Below are 18,919 nucleotides of genomic sequence, written 5' to 3' on the forward strand. Positions count from 1 at the left end.
TTCGAGCAAATGAAATGAGTTTGTTACGATGGGGAGACGGGACGACTATCCTGTTTAACTTTCTTTTAATGCTACACAAGGGGCGACTAGGTGGTAGGACGACGATTGAAGGTTTTTTTAATACATTTTACTAGTTACTACAAGATGTTTCTGATAAATTTGACTTGCATGGGGTTATGCGAAATCGAGCTTGATCAAGTGCATGCGCTTTGCCACTTCGATATGTGAAAGGCTTCTGATATTTTGCACGTGGCCCTTTCATTCGATTTCGCCTTTTTTTCCGAATATTGTGCTACGTGCACTCTGCCTCCAGTGCATGAAAACGTTGCCTCTGAGTGCTGTTTGTTGGCACCTAAATTGATGCCCCTCAAGCCTTTTAGAGCATCCCGCCGTTGCCCCACATGTACCTTACAACATGTCAGTGGAATGACGTGTACAATGCCCAATCCATATGCAATATATTCATTTGCATAAAGTGTTTATCATTCTTCTGTCTTCCTGTCCTTGTAGTTCAGTTTATTGCCATTTCCTCTGACTTGAATGGAGCTGAGAAAACAACAATTAGCTCAGGTCTGGGTCCAATTTAACATTTGGGATCTTTTATGAACGTATGAGACCAATAGAGGCTTTTCGTCATTTATGTGTGTTCTGTACTTTTCTTTCGTTTAAAATAATTTCAGCATATTATCTCTAACCGGTAGCAGCAGGCTCTTTGGGTAGCCACTTTCATGTATGTGCTGCATCTCCTGGATGTAAGATTGATTGCATCTGGGTACAGAGAATCCTTTGAAAGAATATTTTATCCGTGCATTAGCAAATGGCGTGTTCACTAGCTCTTGCGTGCAGAATATAAGAGAAGTATGCCGTTTTTTTATTCAGTCACATCATGCAACACATTTGGACACTTCCTTATTTTTTGCCACTGATCATGACATCGCTAACGAGCGCGACTGTGCTCACCACAATTCCGGCAAAAGAGAGTTTCTCTTACGGGCGGACCCATATCTACACAGTGAGGTGTTCAATATTCAGCAGTTCTACTTCTGCGTACTTCATCGTCACACCCATGATACATGCTAAAAAACTGTGACTATAATGAGTTACACCTGTTCTCCTTTGTGTAGGTACATAAGGAGCACGTCACGCTTTGCAACAAAGAAGCATTAAACTCGACATGCGGTTTCATTGCTTTATGTCTGTTAACCTCTTCTCTGTAGTAGAACTGTTATTGCGAAGCATTTCTTAGCGAACTTCGGCGTGTTTGACCGTATCTATCTATCTATCTATCTATCTATCTATCTATCTATCTATCTATCTATCTATCTATCTATCTATCTATCTATCTATGTATCTATCTATCTATCTATCTATCTATCTATCTATCTATCTGTCTATCTATCTATCTATCTATCTGTCTATCTATCTATCTATCTATCTATCTATCCATCTATCTATCTATCTATCTATCTATCTATTTATTTATTTATCTATTTATCTATCTATCTATCTATCTATCTATCTAATCTAGCCGATTATGACTTTAAGCTCTCCTGGCCGTTTGGATACTGGGATTCATTCCAAATTTGGTATGATATAGCATGACTGTATGACGAGCAACAGTGACTAGTCATAACATGAAAATCATGATATGTATGAGATGAATGTCATATTTTCATGTCATTGTCTTCCTGCTTCTGCGGCTAATTCGTTCGCATAACATATCGCAAAGCTGGCATAGTTTGACATTACAGCATGGCAAAGATGCGTGGCAGGCTGTCACATGGAAATCAACCTATGCTGTCATGTAAGAACATGATGACATGCCACGCTCATGTGCTCGTGGTCATTGTGCTGGCTTTCGAGTATGGTATTACGTGACGTGAATGAACGAAGAAGGTGAATGACTCGTCCAAACATGATAATCATATGTGCATATCATGCAAACCATGACTACATGCTAAGCTCATTGTGCGCTCGCGGCCGTTTCGCTAGCTTCACATATACCGAATCTCGTATTAAGTGACGTAAATAGATGACGAAGGTAAATGGCACGTCCAAACATGACAATGCTGACCTACGTGTCACGTGAAAACCAACATGCTACACTCATAGCAATCTCGCGGCCGTTTTGCTAGCTTCACGTATTCCAAATTTTGTATTACGTTACGTGAATGGACGACGAACAAAAATGTCAGGCGCAAACATGATAGACATGACATTGAAGTCATGAACAGCATAACTTACATCCGTCTCGTAACGTTGTGCTGACTTTAAAGGGACACATCCTGCTTCCTCACTCTCGCTTTGCAGATCATCGATTCCCATGGTACGAGGGATATACCCATATTTTTCTGTTTTTTTATATTGCTCTCAAGACGTCAGAACTAAACTTATCTCCTTCGTATTGTTTGGCTATCCATTCTTTTTAGCTTGAAGCCACTAATAAACGCATTCATTTGTTGCCTTTAAAATGTTGCTTGATTTGCTGATCTCATGAAGTTTAGGAACACTTCCTTTTTATATATTCCTTACTAGACATAGCTTTTTAGCTTACTCGAGCTAGCTTAACATAGCGTTTAGAACAACTTGAGTTAAGCTTGCAGAATGGCTTCTCGAAATGTCGTGTTTTGGTATGAAGATTTTAAATTCTAAACCTACTACGGTCTTGGAGATTTTGTCGAATGTTCAAAGTGAACGCACGATATACGCTGAACAGCGGAACCTATGTATAATCAGGTGATGTTGCTCAGAAAGGGTGACCTCATTCTTTGCAGTAATGCGAAAGTGTTGGACTTTTATTAAAAGCACTTTTATTGTCTTGATAATATTAGAAAGACCTCCATAATCATAGCGAATCTCCTGTGGCTGATAGTAATTATTGGCATTCATTTGAGAATGTATTTACTGTTCAAGCTTATTCCGAAATGTTTGTCTATTGTGCAAAAGTATGGGGTCACTGCTAGATCCTATCTTATTAAATTAGTAAGAACTAATAATAAAAAGCATAAAACATGCATTACAGTAGCGAAGAGACATTAAAGGTTAATATGTTATGGCTTGTCTAACAATACACAAAAACTCATGCCACACAAGTGTCAAAACCTGAAATTCATGAGAGTAAGCTTTAAAAGAACCTAGAAAACTAATTGATAACCATGTTTTAAATTTTTACATAAAAAAGAACGGAGTTTTCCGGTGTGCGAGAATAAATTAATAAAGCAGGCCGTTCTGGTGCACGAGAATGTGTCAGAATGTGCGTAGCTTGTTCGCAGGTGTGATCACGCAATTAAATATATCACAACGAGCAGTAAATGTTGACTTCGTGCAGTTAAAACGCAGTAGGCGATGATTTGTTATCGTAAGTACCAACGCCGGATGCAATAACTCAACGCTCTGTCGAGACCCCGTGATGCGAGCGCAGCTGCTCTGGCACCGTAGTAATCAACTTATGTCGAGGTTGTAGAGCTTGGGAGATACTTATGCTAGGTTTTTTTATGTTCATTGCTGTAAAACCAACAATAAATGTGCTCGCTGGTGGTGCATGCTCAGCGTTGGGGGGAACTTAACTAAATTGGATTGCCACAGCAACACAAAGTAATTTAAGGTTATTTCAATAATTAGAGCACTATCGTGGATCTAGGGGACGATGCGTAAAACTGCTTTTGAATTCCTAGGCTTGCGCCCGTCATGCACTTTTTGCTGCACTGTGTTGATCAACACAGCTCATCAGACTCACCAGCGCTTGGTTTGGTCAATAGAGTTATTACCTTCGGGAAGATTGAGCAGGAAGCACCTACAGTAGATAACCATTATTGATCAATCACACAAAGGGCCAAACGTATAAGCGATCGTGTTCAAAACCTTGCACGCAGGATACTAAAAGCTGTGGAATCGACCTCCCCAAGGCACTAAAGCTGTTTGCAAGGATAGAGCATTATATTCGTCTTTACCTAGAAAGCGAACTGAAGGATTATGTTAACACGTCAAAGAAACGTTCTATTGAAGCAACATAAAATACAGTAACGACTAGTTCAAAAGTGTGTTTACGTTTCCCAGCACTTGGTCACGGGGTTCAATGTTGTCATGAACCTGAAATAACGAAATGAACTAAGCTACAAACGTCAGTTCATGGGATTTTTTTTCTGAAGTGACTTCGTAAAAATGCGTTTTGTTTTTCTCAGTTTTGCCCGGAATAACTATTCTTAGCGCTGACGCTATAACGCTGCCACGTTAGAAAGTACAGCTGCCCTAGTCATCTTTTTTTTTATTTTGACAAAGCTTGCACACCATGCCTACGCGTCAGACCACATACTGACACTCGATAGCCACTTAGTAGACGGTGTTCGGGATTGGATCTACCACTGTCCCTGTAAATGCTTCGACAGCAAATTGGCAAATCCCACGTACCGGGGCAGTCGATGATATGCGAAGCACGAATGAGGAAGATAATATGTCAATTTAAAATGAGCAGAACGTTTCGAGGTGGGTATGAATTGTGCCGGACATAACTTCCATGTCATGATTATTATGCTTAGGTGTGTCATTTACCTGCGTCGTCTATTCAAGTCACGTGATACCAAATTTAGTATATGTGGACGTAGCGAAACGGCCACGAGCTCGCTAGAGCGTAGCATGTGGTCATATTTTACGTTGCACGCATGTGATGATTATTATGTTTGGACGTGTCATTTACCTTAGCAGTCTATTCCCGTCACGTGATATCAAATTTTATATCTAGCGAAACGGACACGAGCGCGCTATGATCGTAGCATGTGGTCATGTTTTACATGGCACGCTTATCATGATTATCATGTTTGTACATGGCACTTGCCTTCACCGTTCGTTCACGTAACGCAATACCAGACGTGGTTTAAGTGGAGCTAGCGAAACGGCCGCAAAGACGCTCTAATTATAGCATGTAGTCATGTTCCACATGACATGCATCTCATGATAGGCAAATCCCCATGCTCCCGAATGACAAAAAGAAAACAGGTTTCATAACCCCAGATGGTCCATTTGAATTCAATGTAATGCCTTTTGGCCTATGCAATGCTCCATCCACGCTTGAGCGCTTCATGGATTCTATATTACGTGGACTAAAGTGAGAAGTTTGTCTTTGCTACCTGTATGACATCAAAATTTTTGTCCGTGCATTCGATGAGCACAACCATCGTCTAGACATTGTTCTCACTTGCCTTGAGAGAGCTAAGCTAACCCTGAACTCTAAGAAGTGTCACTTCGGCAGCCGTGATACTCTCGTTCTCAGTCACTTGGTGGACAAGCATCACGTTCGACCCAACCCCCAGAATGTCGCCGCCGTCAGCACCTTCAAACAACCTCAGTCTGTACGAGAGTTGTGAAGCTTTTTGTGCCTATGCTCGGACTTCCGTCGCTTCGTGCCTGAGTTCGCCGACCTCGCTTACCCTTTGACGTCCCTACTCAAAAAGAACGCACCTTTTCGGTGGACAGCAGAATGCGAGTCGTCTTTTTCGCAACTCAAGTTTGTTCTCACGCCAGGGCCCATGCTTCGCCACTATGACCCATCTGCTGCCACAAAAGTTCATACCAACGCCAGTGGTGTATGTATCGGCACCGTCTTGGTCCAACTCCATGGGGCTGCTGAACACGTCGCTGCCTCTTCCAGTTGCTGTTTAAGTCAACCGGAGCGAAACTATACTGTCACAGAGCAGGAATGTCTCGCGGTCATGTTCGCCGTGCACAAGTTTCGCCCTTATATCTATGGATGCCAGTTCTCGATTACCACGGACCACCATTCTTTATGTTGGCTCATTGGATTACGGAACCCATCTGCTCGTCTTGCTTGTTGAGCGTTACGATTGCAAGAACACGACTTTGGAGTCTGTTACAAGAGTGGTCGTCATCATGCCGACGCCGATTTCCTTTCACGGCTTCCCCTTCCGACAACTGAGTGTGACGCTGACAACTTTGAATAACATTAGGCAGTAGTGGATACTCCGTTTCCTGACCTAAGTACTTTTCGAGCAGAGCGACGCAGGGACAACATTCTCGCTTCTTTCTTTATTTCCGGAACAAACGGTCAACATGGCTTCGTCGTAAGGGATGGCGTTCATTACAAAAAAAGTTATTCCGGCGTAGGCCCTCGCCTACTTCTAGTTGTGCCTACAAGTCTGCGACAACACGTACTTCGAGCATGCACGACGACCCTACATTTCGTCATATGGGTTTTTTCGGAGATTTTATCGCACGCAAGAAAGCTTCTTCTGACCGAAGATGCGTAAAAGTGTGACTGCATACGTTGCTAGCTGTGAGCAATGTCAAAGCTACAAGTGTCCTAAAACTCCGCCAGCTGGACTACTTCATCCCATAGCACCCCCGGGTTCACCATTTGACGTTGTCGTTGTCTACCTGCTCGGCCCTTTTCCGCGATCAACGAATGGCAACCGATGGAATATTGTGGCCGTTGGCCACCTCACACGCTACGCTGAAACTGTGGTTATTCCTCCGACAACGGCCACTCAAGTTTCACAGTTAATGCTATCACATGTTATATTATGCCATGGATCCCCCCTTGTCATCATCAATGATCGCGGGCGGAAATTTGCAGCCGGTGTAGTTGAAGACCTCCTTCCTCTTGCCAACTACACTGGCAAGAGTTTCTGGCCAACTACACTGGTCCGTTTGATGCCCTGGAACGTGTCAGCGATGTCACGTACGTGATATCTCGGCTGTTGTCGACTAGCCACCGCTCAAGCAAGACCAATGCCGGTCATGTTGCCCGTTTAAAACGCTTTCATCATCGCAACGAAGCCTAACTCGCCCGGTGGGCATCGTATGCAAAGGGGGAATTGCTACGATACTGAAGGGACGCGTGGTAGAATAAGAGAACAAGGTTGGCACGAGCGGTGATCTGCCAGACCCTGAGCTCTCGCATTCATAATCTTTTGTAAATAAAGGCATCTCACCGTAACAGTATTCTTGAATATCGTCTATATACGTCACGTAATACCAAAATTGGCATATGTGAAGCTAGCGAAACGGCCGGCAGCGCCTCATGAGCATGGTATGTTGTCATGTTCTTACATGTCACGCATATCATGATTATCACGTTTGGACCAGTCATATACCTTTGTCAGTCATTGACACCAAGTAACACAAAATTAGTTTATGTGAAGCTGGGGAAACGACCGCGAGCAGTCTATGAGCATAGCATGTAGTCACGTTTTACATGACACACGTATCATGATTATCATGTTTGTACGTGTCATTTACCTCCTTCATTCGTTCGTTTCACGTAATACCAAATTTTCTGTATGTGAAGCTAGCAAAACGGCCACGAATAATGAGCTAGGCATGTAGTATGTTCTTATATGATACACATCTCATGACTATGATGTTTGCACCAGTCGTATACTTTCATAATTCATTCACGTTCCGTAATACCAGGCTTCATTTATGTGAAGCTAGCGAAACGACTGCGAGCGCAACATCAGCGTGGCTTGTAGTGATGACGATTAGAATCACGCCGTGAAGACGTTTTCATAATCTTTTTAAACCTTCGGGGCATGTCACAGGTGACGCTGCACGTGGAGGGCAACCAAATAACAGCGCGTGCAGAGTGCGTGAACGTGCTGAGATAGCTCAGGCAGAAGGCGAGAGCCCGGTGCCGAGCTACCTACCGCCTTTTGCTTGAAAGGCGGCGAAACGCGCGTGGCGCAGCGCCCCCTGGACAAGGTTGGGAGGCCCATTGGCGGCTTCAGTGTTTGGAGTGGCCTCGTGTCGTTACTTAATGCGGTGTCAACTCCCAGCTGTGTCAATTTAAAAGGATGCCTTTTGTATATACGTACTCGCAACGCGTCTACCAGCTTATCACACCAGTAGAGGACAAAGAAGGTGTAGAATGCTCAAAGAAAAGATTGCTGCCCACGCCTGGCAATCGCCTGCCTGCCAGCCATGAATGCTTTGACAAGAGACATCTGTCTCGTCCATTTGGATCAGTAATCGTACATAAGTGAATGACGCGAGTTTTTTAAACTTGATTTGATATCCAGAAAAAGACAGAAGGTGGAGTTTTGCAGAACGTAGTGGTGGTGGCGAGAATTCGGGCCGGCTACGGCGTGTAATCAGCTTCAGCAAAGAAAAGAAAAGAGATCGATTTGAAAGCTAGGAACGTTAACCAGCATGACAAATACACCTCGTTTTCATTTTGTTAGATGTGTTTACGGGCACGCTGGTGCCCTGGCATGTCTTCGCCTACTCCTCTTCAGTATAACTTGCATTGTGAAGCTGTCAATAATTATACAGCGATACTGAACATACGCACGAAATTGTTCTTTCTCAGCAATTTTCACAGGTCATCAGTATTTTTGATTAGGTAGTGACAATGCTTACACGGGTTAAGTGATCCCTCAAAAGAAACATCCACACTTTATGAAGACAGTGCGACAAATTGGTCTACTTAGTGGTTGTTAGTGATCCCACCTTGCATTTCATCTTACGAAGCATCCTCATTTTTACAAAAACAAATAAGCATCGCAATTGTAGGTGCGAAGCAAAGGACACACGCGAAAATTCGTGCTCACTGCCAAATGAAGACTTATTAAAACAATCAAGCATCTATACATAAAATAAAAATGGCATGAAGAGAGATTTGAAAAAAACATTCAGTCATGGGAGATACGAGAGGTAGTGCAGTTCACTGTATAATAGACAAAAATACGGCACTATAGGACCAAAGTTCTGTTCTTGATTGATATGTGGGGTTTAACGTCCCAAAACCACCATTTGATTATGAGAGACGCCGTAGTGGAGGGCTTCGGAGATTTTGACCAGCTGGGGTTCTTTACCGTGCACCCGAATCTGAGCACACGGGCCTACAACATTTCCGCCTCCATCGGAAATGCAGCCGCCGCAGCCGGGATTAGAACCCGCGACTTGCGGGTCAGCAGCTGAGTACCTTAGCCACTAGACCACCGCGGTGGGGCGAAGTTCTGTTCTATTCTGTTCTGTTTTAACTGTTTTACTGTGGAGAGGGTGAGGTTCATATTGCCTCGGGCTACTCTATAAAAATAAGTTCTGCAGCGAAAAAGAAAGAAGAATACTGAATGGCCCCCAAAAATGAACCATCCGAAAAAAAAACATAAAAGCACACTGAAGCCAGTTCAAATATCATTTATGCCAATGCACAGTTTGCTTGGAGCAGTTCATACTGTCAAACTGTTCACAAACACACGTCCCTTTTTTACTGCCAGTATATGCACTAACACATTTCATATATACAAATCTCTGACTGTCTATCACAGGCGCTCATTCAGTCCAGACTCCACTAAAAAGTCCCTCAGTACGATGATTGCCTTTTTCTGAAGATGCATCTCAGGCAATGGTCCAAGTAATTTTATTAATATGAGGGGCCGTCTGTCCAAACTTGCTGATTTGTTCTTTGATCTTCTCTTCCATTCGCGTAGTTAACGCACTCCAAAGAATATGGCGAACATTTTCTTCTGCATGACGCAATGGCATTCCGGGGAATGGGATCGATGTATTTTGTGCAGGAAACCGTTTGTGTGTGCTACTTCCAAGCGAAGTCTGTGGAATAATGTCTAAGTGTCGTGGGAGATCTGTCGCTATGAAAAAGTTTTCTGTGCAGATCTACCTCATAAAGTACTGATTCCCTTGATTTAGGGCTATCGAACCACTTCTCCATCGAACAATGCTTAGCTCCTTGCGTTATAAAATATCGAATATCCGCCCCAGACATAGGGATTGCGCAATCCCGTCCTTCGTTCAATGCTTTCGTGGCGAGGCTGTCAGTCTCTTCATTTCCCTTTATTCAAATGCCACTGGTTATCCATTTGAATACGATGTTGTGACCCTTCGCAGAAGCATATTCCGCAGTTTATGCAATACATTTTGCTATTTCATCGTTTTTGTAAAGTTTTCTCAGATTTTTGATCAGCTGAAGGGCAGGTTCGCTATACGTGCATATCACCCACTTTTGTGGCTCAGAATTCTAGCATATAAGCTTAACTGCTTCAAAGATAGCCACCAACCCTGCTGTCGTCGATGAAGATTTGTGCAATAGTTTGTACATTCCCTTTTTCTGAATTTTGGGTATTAAAACTGCACAGGCTTACGCTTCCTTAGTGCGTAATCCATCTCTATATATCTTTGTGATAGGGGCGCTAGAGGAATATGAAGACATATGTAATGAGAAAGAAAATTGGACTTGTGTATATGAAAAAAACGAAAATATTGTTACAGAAGGCAAGGTAAATGAATGGGGTTTTTAATGGGCCCTGAGTCCGCGATCACCGTGTGATGACGATGATCTCCACCGCCATGGCTCGTACCCACTCAGAGGGATCGCAGTGGAGGCAACGTCGTCTTCACTCTCTACCCGCGCTTCCTTTGTTTTTCCTGGTAGTGACACCTCTTATCATTCCTCCGGTCTCAGACTGAGACCTCTGGGCGAGTCATTCTTGCATCCTTCGTGTGAACAGCTTCAGGCGGGCAACATGCGTCACCTCTGTCTTGCAAGAACGTCGGCCACTAGTGGTGACACGTGCAATTTCATAGTTGACCTCGCCGAGACGATGAAGTATCACGAAAGGACCGGCGTAGTGTGCCAGTAGCTTTTGGCTCAAGCCACGTCTGCGTATTGGGGTCCACACCCACACTAGATCACCAAGGGCATAGGTTACATGCCTGTGTTGACTGTCGTAGCGAGTTTTGGGGGACTCTTGCGCTGCCAGTGTACGTAGGCAGGCAAGTCGACGTGTCTCTTCCACACGACACAAAGTTTCCGCAATTGTTAAATCGTCATGGACGACAAAAGGAAAGATAGTGTCCTGCGTATGTCGAGGTGAGCGAGCGTAGAGCAGATAGAAAGGGCTGTAGCCTGTCGTTTCGTGTTTTGACGTGTTGAAAGCGTACGTGACGAATGGTAAAACTTCATCCCAGTTTTTGTGGTCGGAAGCGACGTACATTGACAACATGTTGATCAGCGTTTGGTTTGTGCGCTCGGTGAGGCCGTTAGTTTGTGGATGATACGCAGTTGAATGTCAGAACTTGGAAGCACACAAATGATGTAATGATTCAACAATATCAGCGGTAAATTGTCGTCCACGGTCACTTATTATCACGCGAGGAGGTTCGTGTCGGAGGATGACTGAATTCAACAGGAACTCCGAAACCTGGACTGCCGTGGCAGAGCATAAGGCAGCCGTCTCGCAGTACCACATCAGGTAGTCGGCGCATACAATTATCCACTGGTTACCTTTTGAGGAGCGTGGAATTGGTCCCATCAGATCAATGCCGACCTTTTAAAAAGGGGAACCGGGAGGCTCTACCGATTGCAGGCGACCAACTGGACCCGAGGAGGCCGCTTGTGGCTCTGGCACTGCGTACAGCTGGCCACGTAGTTCTTAATTGTCTTGCTCATTTTCGGCCAATATAACCGCTCTTTCGTGCGACTAAGTGTTCGTGCGGTGCCTAGATAGCCAGAGGTGGGGTCATCATGCGTGAGACGCAGAACAGATGTTTGCAGAGACGCAGGAACAACTAGCAGAAAGCGGGCGCCCGTCGTGGACAAGTTTCTTTGGTAAGGAAGACCATTTCGGATGCAGAATCGGCCTTCGCTTAATGAATTTCTTGCTCCAGGGAAGAGAGCTTTCAAGCTTGGGTCATTACGCTGCTCAGCGGCGAAAGTCAAGGCATCGGGAAAGCCAGACGACAGAGAAGCGATAAGGTAGTCAAAGTTATCGCCTTCACAATCTGTGGATGGTAGCGGAATTCTGGAGAGGCAATCCGCATCAGCCTGTACACGGCCAGTCTTGTATGAAATGGTGAAACCATGTGCTTGCAAACGAATGGCCCATCGTGTGAGGCGGCCGGATGGGTCACGAAGGTTGACCAGCCAACTCAGGAAATGGTGATCTGTGACGATAGTGAACGGGCGACCATAGATGTATGAGCGAAATCGTTGCACGGCGAAGACTACCGCTAGGCATTCCTGTTCGGTCACTGTGTAGTTGCGTTCAGGCTTGCTTGAAGAACGACTTGCGTACGCCACAACGTGTTCCTTCTTGCCAGAACGCTGAACGAGAACGGCACCGATACCGATGCCACTTGCATCTGTGTGAATTTCCGTGGCCGACGAAAGATTGAAGTGCTGAAGTATTGGCTGTGAAGTTAACAAACGCTTCAGCATGTGAAAAGCGGCATCGCACTCGGAGGTCCACTAAAACGGGCTGTTCTTGCGTAGAAGGCTCGTGAGGGGGTGAACGACATCCGCAAACTTGGGTACGAACCGGCTGAAATACGAGCAGAGCCCGATGGAGCTACGCAGTTGTTTCACAGATTTAGGACGCTCGAACGATTCAACGGCCGCTGTCTTTTGTTGGTCAGGTCTAATGCCATCTTTGTCGACGAGATGTCCTAAAACCAATGTCTGTCGCTCGCCAAAGTGCCACTTTTTTGAATACAATACAAGGCCAGCTTTTTCAATGCAGCTGAGCACGAGGTCTAGGCGAGTGTTGTGCTCCTCAAACGTACGCCCAAAAATTACGCCATCATCAAGGTAACACATGCATATATGCCATTTTAAACCACGCAATATAGAGTTCATAAATCTTTTGAATGTCGCAGGAGCGTTACATAATCCGAATGGCATAACGTTGAACTTGTAAAGTCCGTCGGTCGTAACAAAGGCCGTCTTTTTTTGTCAGCTGCGTGCATCGAAATTTGCCAGTAACCTGATATCAGTTCGACAGATGAAAAGTAGGACGCGGAATGCAGGCAGCCTAGAGCGTCATCGATGCGCGGCAGTGGATATACGTCTTTCTTGGTAACCAAATTCAGTCGGCGGTAGTCAACGCAAAATCTCAACGTACCATCCTTCTTCCTCACTAGAATGACGGGAGCAGCCCACGGACTTGCCGAATCCTGTATTATTCCTTTTTCCAGCATCTCTTGGACTTGCTCGTTGATGATCTTGCACTCCGATGGTGCCACTCGGTAAGGTTTCTGCCTAATGGGATGCGCCGACTCGGTGTGGATCTGATGACGTATCCGGGACGCTGGGCTTAAGGGCCTTTGGCTGTATTTAGAGAAATCGAACATTTTCGAGTGTTAAGACAGAACGTCGAGCAGGGTATGACGTTCGCTTTGGTCAAGTGACTTGCTGACCATTTGTTGCAACTGGGAATATTCTCAAACTTCTAAGCCTAGATGTTCATTTTGGCTTGTAGTATCAACAAGCACAACCAGCGTCGTACATGACTCGGGTATGAATACTGCAAGTTTCATGCCGCCTGGCAAAATCGCAGGCTCCATGGAACTGTTAATTGTCCACACACCTGCCCCTCCATCAACGACTGACACTATACAATGAGGAATGAGAATGTTCTTTTTCAGGCATGCCGAGAGAATCGGTTCGAGCGTGGCGTCAAACGTGTCACAGTTGTTACTGGAACATGTCGCGGGAACACACACAGCAGAAAATGCAGGAACGACTGTATCCACGGAGACGAAAAAGATGCATTCCTCCGGACAGGAATTTTCCAAGAGCGCCGTTGGGAAAGTACCGTGTATAGAAAGATGCCCACTTCTGCAGTCTACAGTTGCCCCACACTCACACAAGCAGTCGATACCCAAGATAACGTCATGTGTAGACCGCGGAATAACCGCAAACTCTGTGCAAAACACTTTGCCACACAGCGAGACGTCCACAGTACAATATCCCACCGGACACAACACGTCACCTCTTACACCACGAAATGTCACCCCACGGTTCAGGCAAAACATCACTTTTGGTCCTAGCAGGTTCTTAAAATTTACACTCATCACCGAGACTGTCGCACCCGTATCCACAAGTGCCATAGTAGCCACTCCATCGACAACTACATGAACTTTGTTCTTCAACATAAATGCTGACGGGGGTATATCTGTAGATAGCATCTGTGCTCTTGCGGCTTCACCCCCACTGGCCACACCGACTAGTTTTCCGGCGGCGGTGTACGTGCGCGTCACCGTGGCGACGGCGATCGTGGAGCACGGGGAGCTGCTGGTGGCGTCAAACTTCGATCAGAGGCCGGTGAGGGGTAGCGTGGCCCGGTAGGTGCGCGTGGTTTCTGTGACGTGGAGTGCGGATGGTCGAAATGTTGGTGATACATGTGCCAAGACTGTCGCTGTTATAGGCTGTGGTCACAAAAACGTGGAATATGACCCGGGACGCCACAGTTGTAGCATACCGGAATTGGTGGAGGGCACGTAGCTGCTCAGAGTAACGACTCCTCTCGGAAGGCATGGGATAGTGGAGCCGCCCTTAAGGGGCACTGTAGGCAGGCGATGTTGGGTAAACAGGCGGGCGAAAACTTAATTCGTAGTTGGGAGTTGGATGACGGGGGAATCCAGCCTGCCGTGTGCCTTGATATTCATAAGCGTCTGCTGCGTTGATCGATGGCTGCCATGGTGGAAGAGAAACAGGAGTCCGCACACGTTCTGGTTCGTTTACGTACACATCCTGAAAATCGCTGGGGCGATGATAGGTCTGCTGACATCGAACTAGCTCTTCTCTGACAATCTGCCGTATGGTTAATGCAAGGTCGTTAGGCGGCACTGTTTCAGCACTGGCCACAGTGGGAACGTTGGACAGGCAGCCGATTTCCAGAGAAATTCGTCGCATCTTGAGGGATTCAAAGGTACGACAGTGCTTCATCACGTAGGGCACAGAGTTCAAGCAGTCTTTCCCAATTAAGAAATTGTACACGTCTTCGCCTATACCCTTGAGAACGTGTCCAACCTTGTCTTCTTCAGACATCCTCCCATTTACGATCTTGCAAAGCTTCAATATTTCTTCAATGTATGTCGTACATGTTTCTCCTGGAAGCTGTGCCCTCTGAGACAATGTCTGCTCCGCGCGTTTCTTCTTTGCACCCGAATCACCGAAACACTTCTGCACTTCTTCAACAAAACGTTCCCAAGTAGTGAACATGTCCTCGTGGTTCTTGTACCACATGAGGGCGGTGTCAGTTAACGAGAATACGACATAATTGAGCTGTTCGTTCGAGTTCCAGCCATTGCTTCTGCTCACCCACTTGTAGTTATTGAGCCAGCAGAGTCGACGTCTTCTGCTGAGGTTCCACCGAAGTTGGCGGCACTCTGTAGTAGGGCGCGGAACCCATCGGAGTTGGCCTCGAAGCGCTGAATGGCTGCTCCTGGGCCATTACGATCGGCGAAGGTGGAAGTCCGGCGAGACGGCGGCTGCGACGAAGTCCTGGTAGTGAAGCTTCCGTCTTTAGGTTCGTCCTACCCAGCACCTTCCACCAAATTGTTACACAAGGCAAGGTAAATTAATGGGAGTTTTTAATGGCCCCCGAGTCCGCGATCACCGTATAATGATGATGATCCCCACCACCATGGCTCGTACCCACTCAGAGGGGTCGCAGTTGAGGAAACGTTGTATTCATTCTCTACCCGCGCTTCCCTTGTTTTTCCTGGTAGTGATACTTCTTATCAATATATACACAAGTTCTCTTTTGTGTCTCGTTGTATATCTCCTGATATTCGTCTAGCGCCCCTGTCACAAAGCGTTTAAGAGTGCGACGTCAGACAAGCTGGTAGTGCAGCCGTACTTTGCAGAATGCACTGGGAGGTTACTTCCAACACCAGTTTTTAATCAAAAACCATGTCATCGTAACCGACTATTGATGCACTGCACAGCCTATCCCCCGTAAACTTATTCGCAAGCCCCGCCGCGGTGGTCTAGGGGCTAAGGTACTCGGCTGCTGACCCGTAGGTTGCGGGATCGAATCCCGGCTGCGGCGGCTGCATTTCTGATGAAAGCAGAAATGCTGTAGGCCCGTTCACTCAGATTTGGGCGCATGTTAAAAAACCCCAGGTGGTCGAAATTTCCGGAGCCCTCCACTACGGCGTCTCCCGTAATCATATGGTGGTTTCGGGACGTTAAGCCCCACATAACAATCAATCAAACGTATTCGCACGAACGTCGGATTTCATAAACGAAGCCAGTCGCGTAACTGGGGAAGGGTTTGTGTGTTGCTATGACCACGTCTAACTTGATTTTTTTTTAATCACGAGGCGATGCATGCGACCCATCTTGATGAGATCTGGTAACACTGCATGCACAGTATTTTCGCCTGTTTTTTTTTTTCTTTGCGTCCTGACAGTCCTTGTTGAGGATGTTTGCCCTGCTCGAAAAAGAGCCTCCCTCAAAGACGCTAAATAGAGGCATCGTCCAGTCTGCCATGCTAAGTTAATCATTGAGTTGATAACCACACTAGGTTTATTCCAGATTTTCATGCCGCATTCAGGCACTGACAGCCGCTGGTCACCCAAGACATCTGCTATGCTCGTTCACAGATAATGGTACTGGTGTAGGGGCTTAACGATTTGTTCAAGAAATAGGGAGATAATCCTCAATGTCGCTAACACTGCTTATACGTCCGATGCGCGTCGCATCGCATCAAGAAGGCAGCAGGCCGTGCGGGAGTCACGTACTGTTCACTGCACCCAATAACGGGGTCCCATGTGTCGCCTCCGCCTCGTGAAGGGGGGAAAAAGTTACAGCCACATGTTCCAACCGACATACAGAGTCTTTCATCAAGTGAAGGGCTTTCGTCGTTTGTGGAATTAGATGTTCATGCGGAAAGGTGTATCTGGGACAGATTGGGCTGCATACATCAGTGGTCGGTGGCGAGAACGTGCTAGTTCTTTAGAAAATGCTGTGCGAAGGCAAATCGCCTCACACTGTGGCAAACACGGATGCAACCGCCGTCTTTTTTACGTCACCCTACCTAAATACTATTTTGAGAGAAGTGATACAGTGATGCCTGAGATTTTTGCAATAAGCAATAAAGGAACAGCTCTATATGAGTCATTTAGGGCTTGCACCTTGCTATTAAGCAACGTGTAGTCAAGCTTTTCCAGTGCTGCTGTCGGGCTGTTTAGAGGTCGCTAACCCAGCCCTTTTAGGTGAATGGATCCTGCCGGTAATGACTCATCGTAAACCCCAGATACTGAAAAATGAAATAAGAATAAATTGCTCAGAAAACTAGCTTGAAATTTAAGCGCCCTAAATAATTCACTTTACGGTGGTGACACATGACTCTTGCACTGGAACATGACGCAAAAAAAAGAAGTATATTGATGTTCGTGACACACCATGGGAGAATCGAATGTAGGCAAGATTGAACACCTTTATTAGGTCTAACAATAATTTTAAGCTCTCAAGACCAAGTGGTTCTTGCTTCAAGAGCGATTTCTGCCGCAAAAGGTCGTGACGGGGTGTTGATGAGGTTTGTTATGGCAAAACTAGCCATCGCAACGACCAGAACTTCCACTGCAGCGGTCAGCCTCACTCTCCTGGCGTGCCTCGGCTTCCCCGTGCTGGCTGCGCCCTTCGCTGCCACCGCAGCGACCGGACTCGGAGCGGCCTTCGCCACCGCAAGCCTCGGTGCCTGGATTCGGCGAAAGTAAAAAAAGAACGTATACAAAATACTGCATGTTCGTCTTCACTAAGAAACAGTGCCTCCGTGTGTAACAATGTACAGCCAAGTATTATCAAGGGCACAATTATCTAGCCGCCCGTCGCAACGCTTTCAATAAATATGATCGTTGACACTAATTCTTTGCCACTGTGGTATCGCTGAAATTCTGGTAGTAATTAGCTATACACCTACATTTTGAGTATTCACAACCCTGTTAGCTCTCACGGTTTTTAGTTAATTTGTTCTGCATAGGCCGGCGTAGCTTAGATGAAGCATTTTAAGACAGCATTCGGCTTGCATCGTGTACAACTTGCTCGTGCTTCCATGAAGACAGAAATGTGTATCACGCGTTCCTAGACTTCCTTGAGCACATATATGATGCACGTAGGGACTCGAAGAGGTGGTTCATTATCTGCAATGATGGCAGCCTTATTAGTCACCCCCCTATTAAGCTCAATACCATCTCGAGCCGTCGAAGCGCAATGAACATTATTCAATGCGCATTTTACGAGACATTGACACAGGAAATCAATATGTACTGCCATATATCGTTAGTGTGGGAACCGATTGCAAGTGCAATTGTTTTATTCTTTAGTGTTATCTGTCGTACGTTAATGAATTGTAAAAAATGAAGCCATCGGCAAAAATTGCATCAAGACCGTTCAGTTGTTTTGGTTTCAATAAGGTGTATTGCCGCTGGAAAGAACGGTGATTATCTTAAGAGCTCGACCAAGCCAGTCGTCTGATTTCAAAAATACACCGTTACTTCTTGGTTATAGAAGGCAATCAATATTATTAGCGTTTACCTGTAGATACATTGTGAAATAATACAACACTGTGATTCACTGCAGAGGGGTGGTAACTAGAAATGGAACATGGCAAATATTTGTGGACTCAAGTCTGTACGAAGAAACGCCTATTTGGATCTCGCATCATGTGTGAATATTCTAAAATATGTATTAGAGAGTGCTACTGCAGCTCATTTAGATTATTTAGGTACGAAGTGGCAATGCGCAATTCTTCGAACACACTTCTTTTTGCCGTTCTGTGCAACTGAAATAACACAGTTTTACTAATTCTGTACATCCGGCGTCTGTATCAGTATGCTAAAGTGCGGAGTCCCACAGGGATCATAGTTTACCCAAACCTACCAAAAAGTAGCTGAGTCTCTGTGTTTCTATGACTATTCGTCGTATATAGAGTTTTATTATTGGGCATTTGGTGTACTCAGACAATTCCCGTGTGAAATTTCTTCTAATATTCCAAAATAAAATGATTCCATGCTAAAAACATTTAGCTTTTCAGTTGGCTGAGGCCGCCTACATAACTAGTTTTCTTGTCTAAAATGTCATCTGCCAATGGTATGCACAATAAAGGCATTCTTTAGGCGACCACACTAACATCATGTTTTACGTGTCACATGTATATATACT

The 18,919-nt window shown here is 45.4% G+C and overlaps 1 protein-coding gene across 4 annotated transcripts in view; it reads right to left on the reverse strand.

Annotated features, from left to right (window-relative positions):
- Positions 1 to 18,919, reverse strand: part of LOC119185430 (uncharacterized) — a 391,205-nt gene that overhangs the window by 332,341 nt on the left and 39,945 nt on the right. For 2 of the 4 annotated variants that reach the window (XM_075890348.1, XM_075890345.1), the window contains exon 3: positions 17,178 to 17,456. The exons of the other annotated variants lie outside the window; for them this stretch is intronic. In XM_075890348.1, coding sequence (XP_075746463.1) covers positions 17,311 to 17,456 — 146 coding nt within the window. In that variant the 3' untranslated portion in view covers positions 17,178 to 17,310. Of the gene's footprint in view, positions 1 to 17,177; positions 17,457 to 18,919 lie in introns of those variants that run through there. 4 annotated transcript variants of the gene reach the window in all.

Source organism: Rhipicephalus microplus, chromosome 3 (assembly GCF_043290135.1).
Source record: "Rhipicephalus microplus isolate Deutch F79 chromosome 3, USDA_Rmic, whole genome shotgun sequence".
NCBI lineage: Eukaryota > Metazoa > Arthropoda > Arachnida > Ixodida > Ixodidae > Rhipicephalus > Rhipicephalus microplus.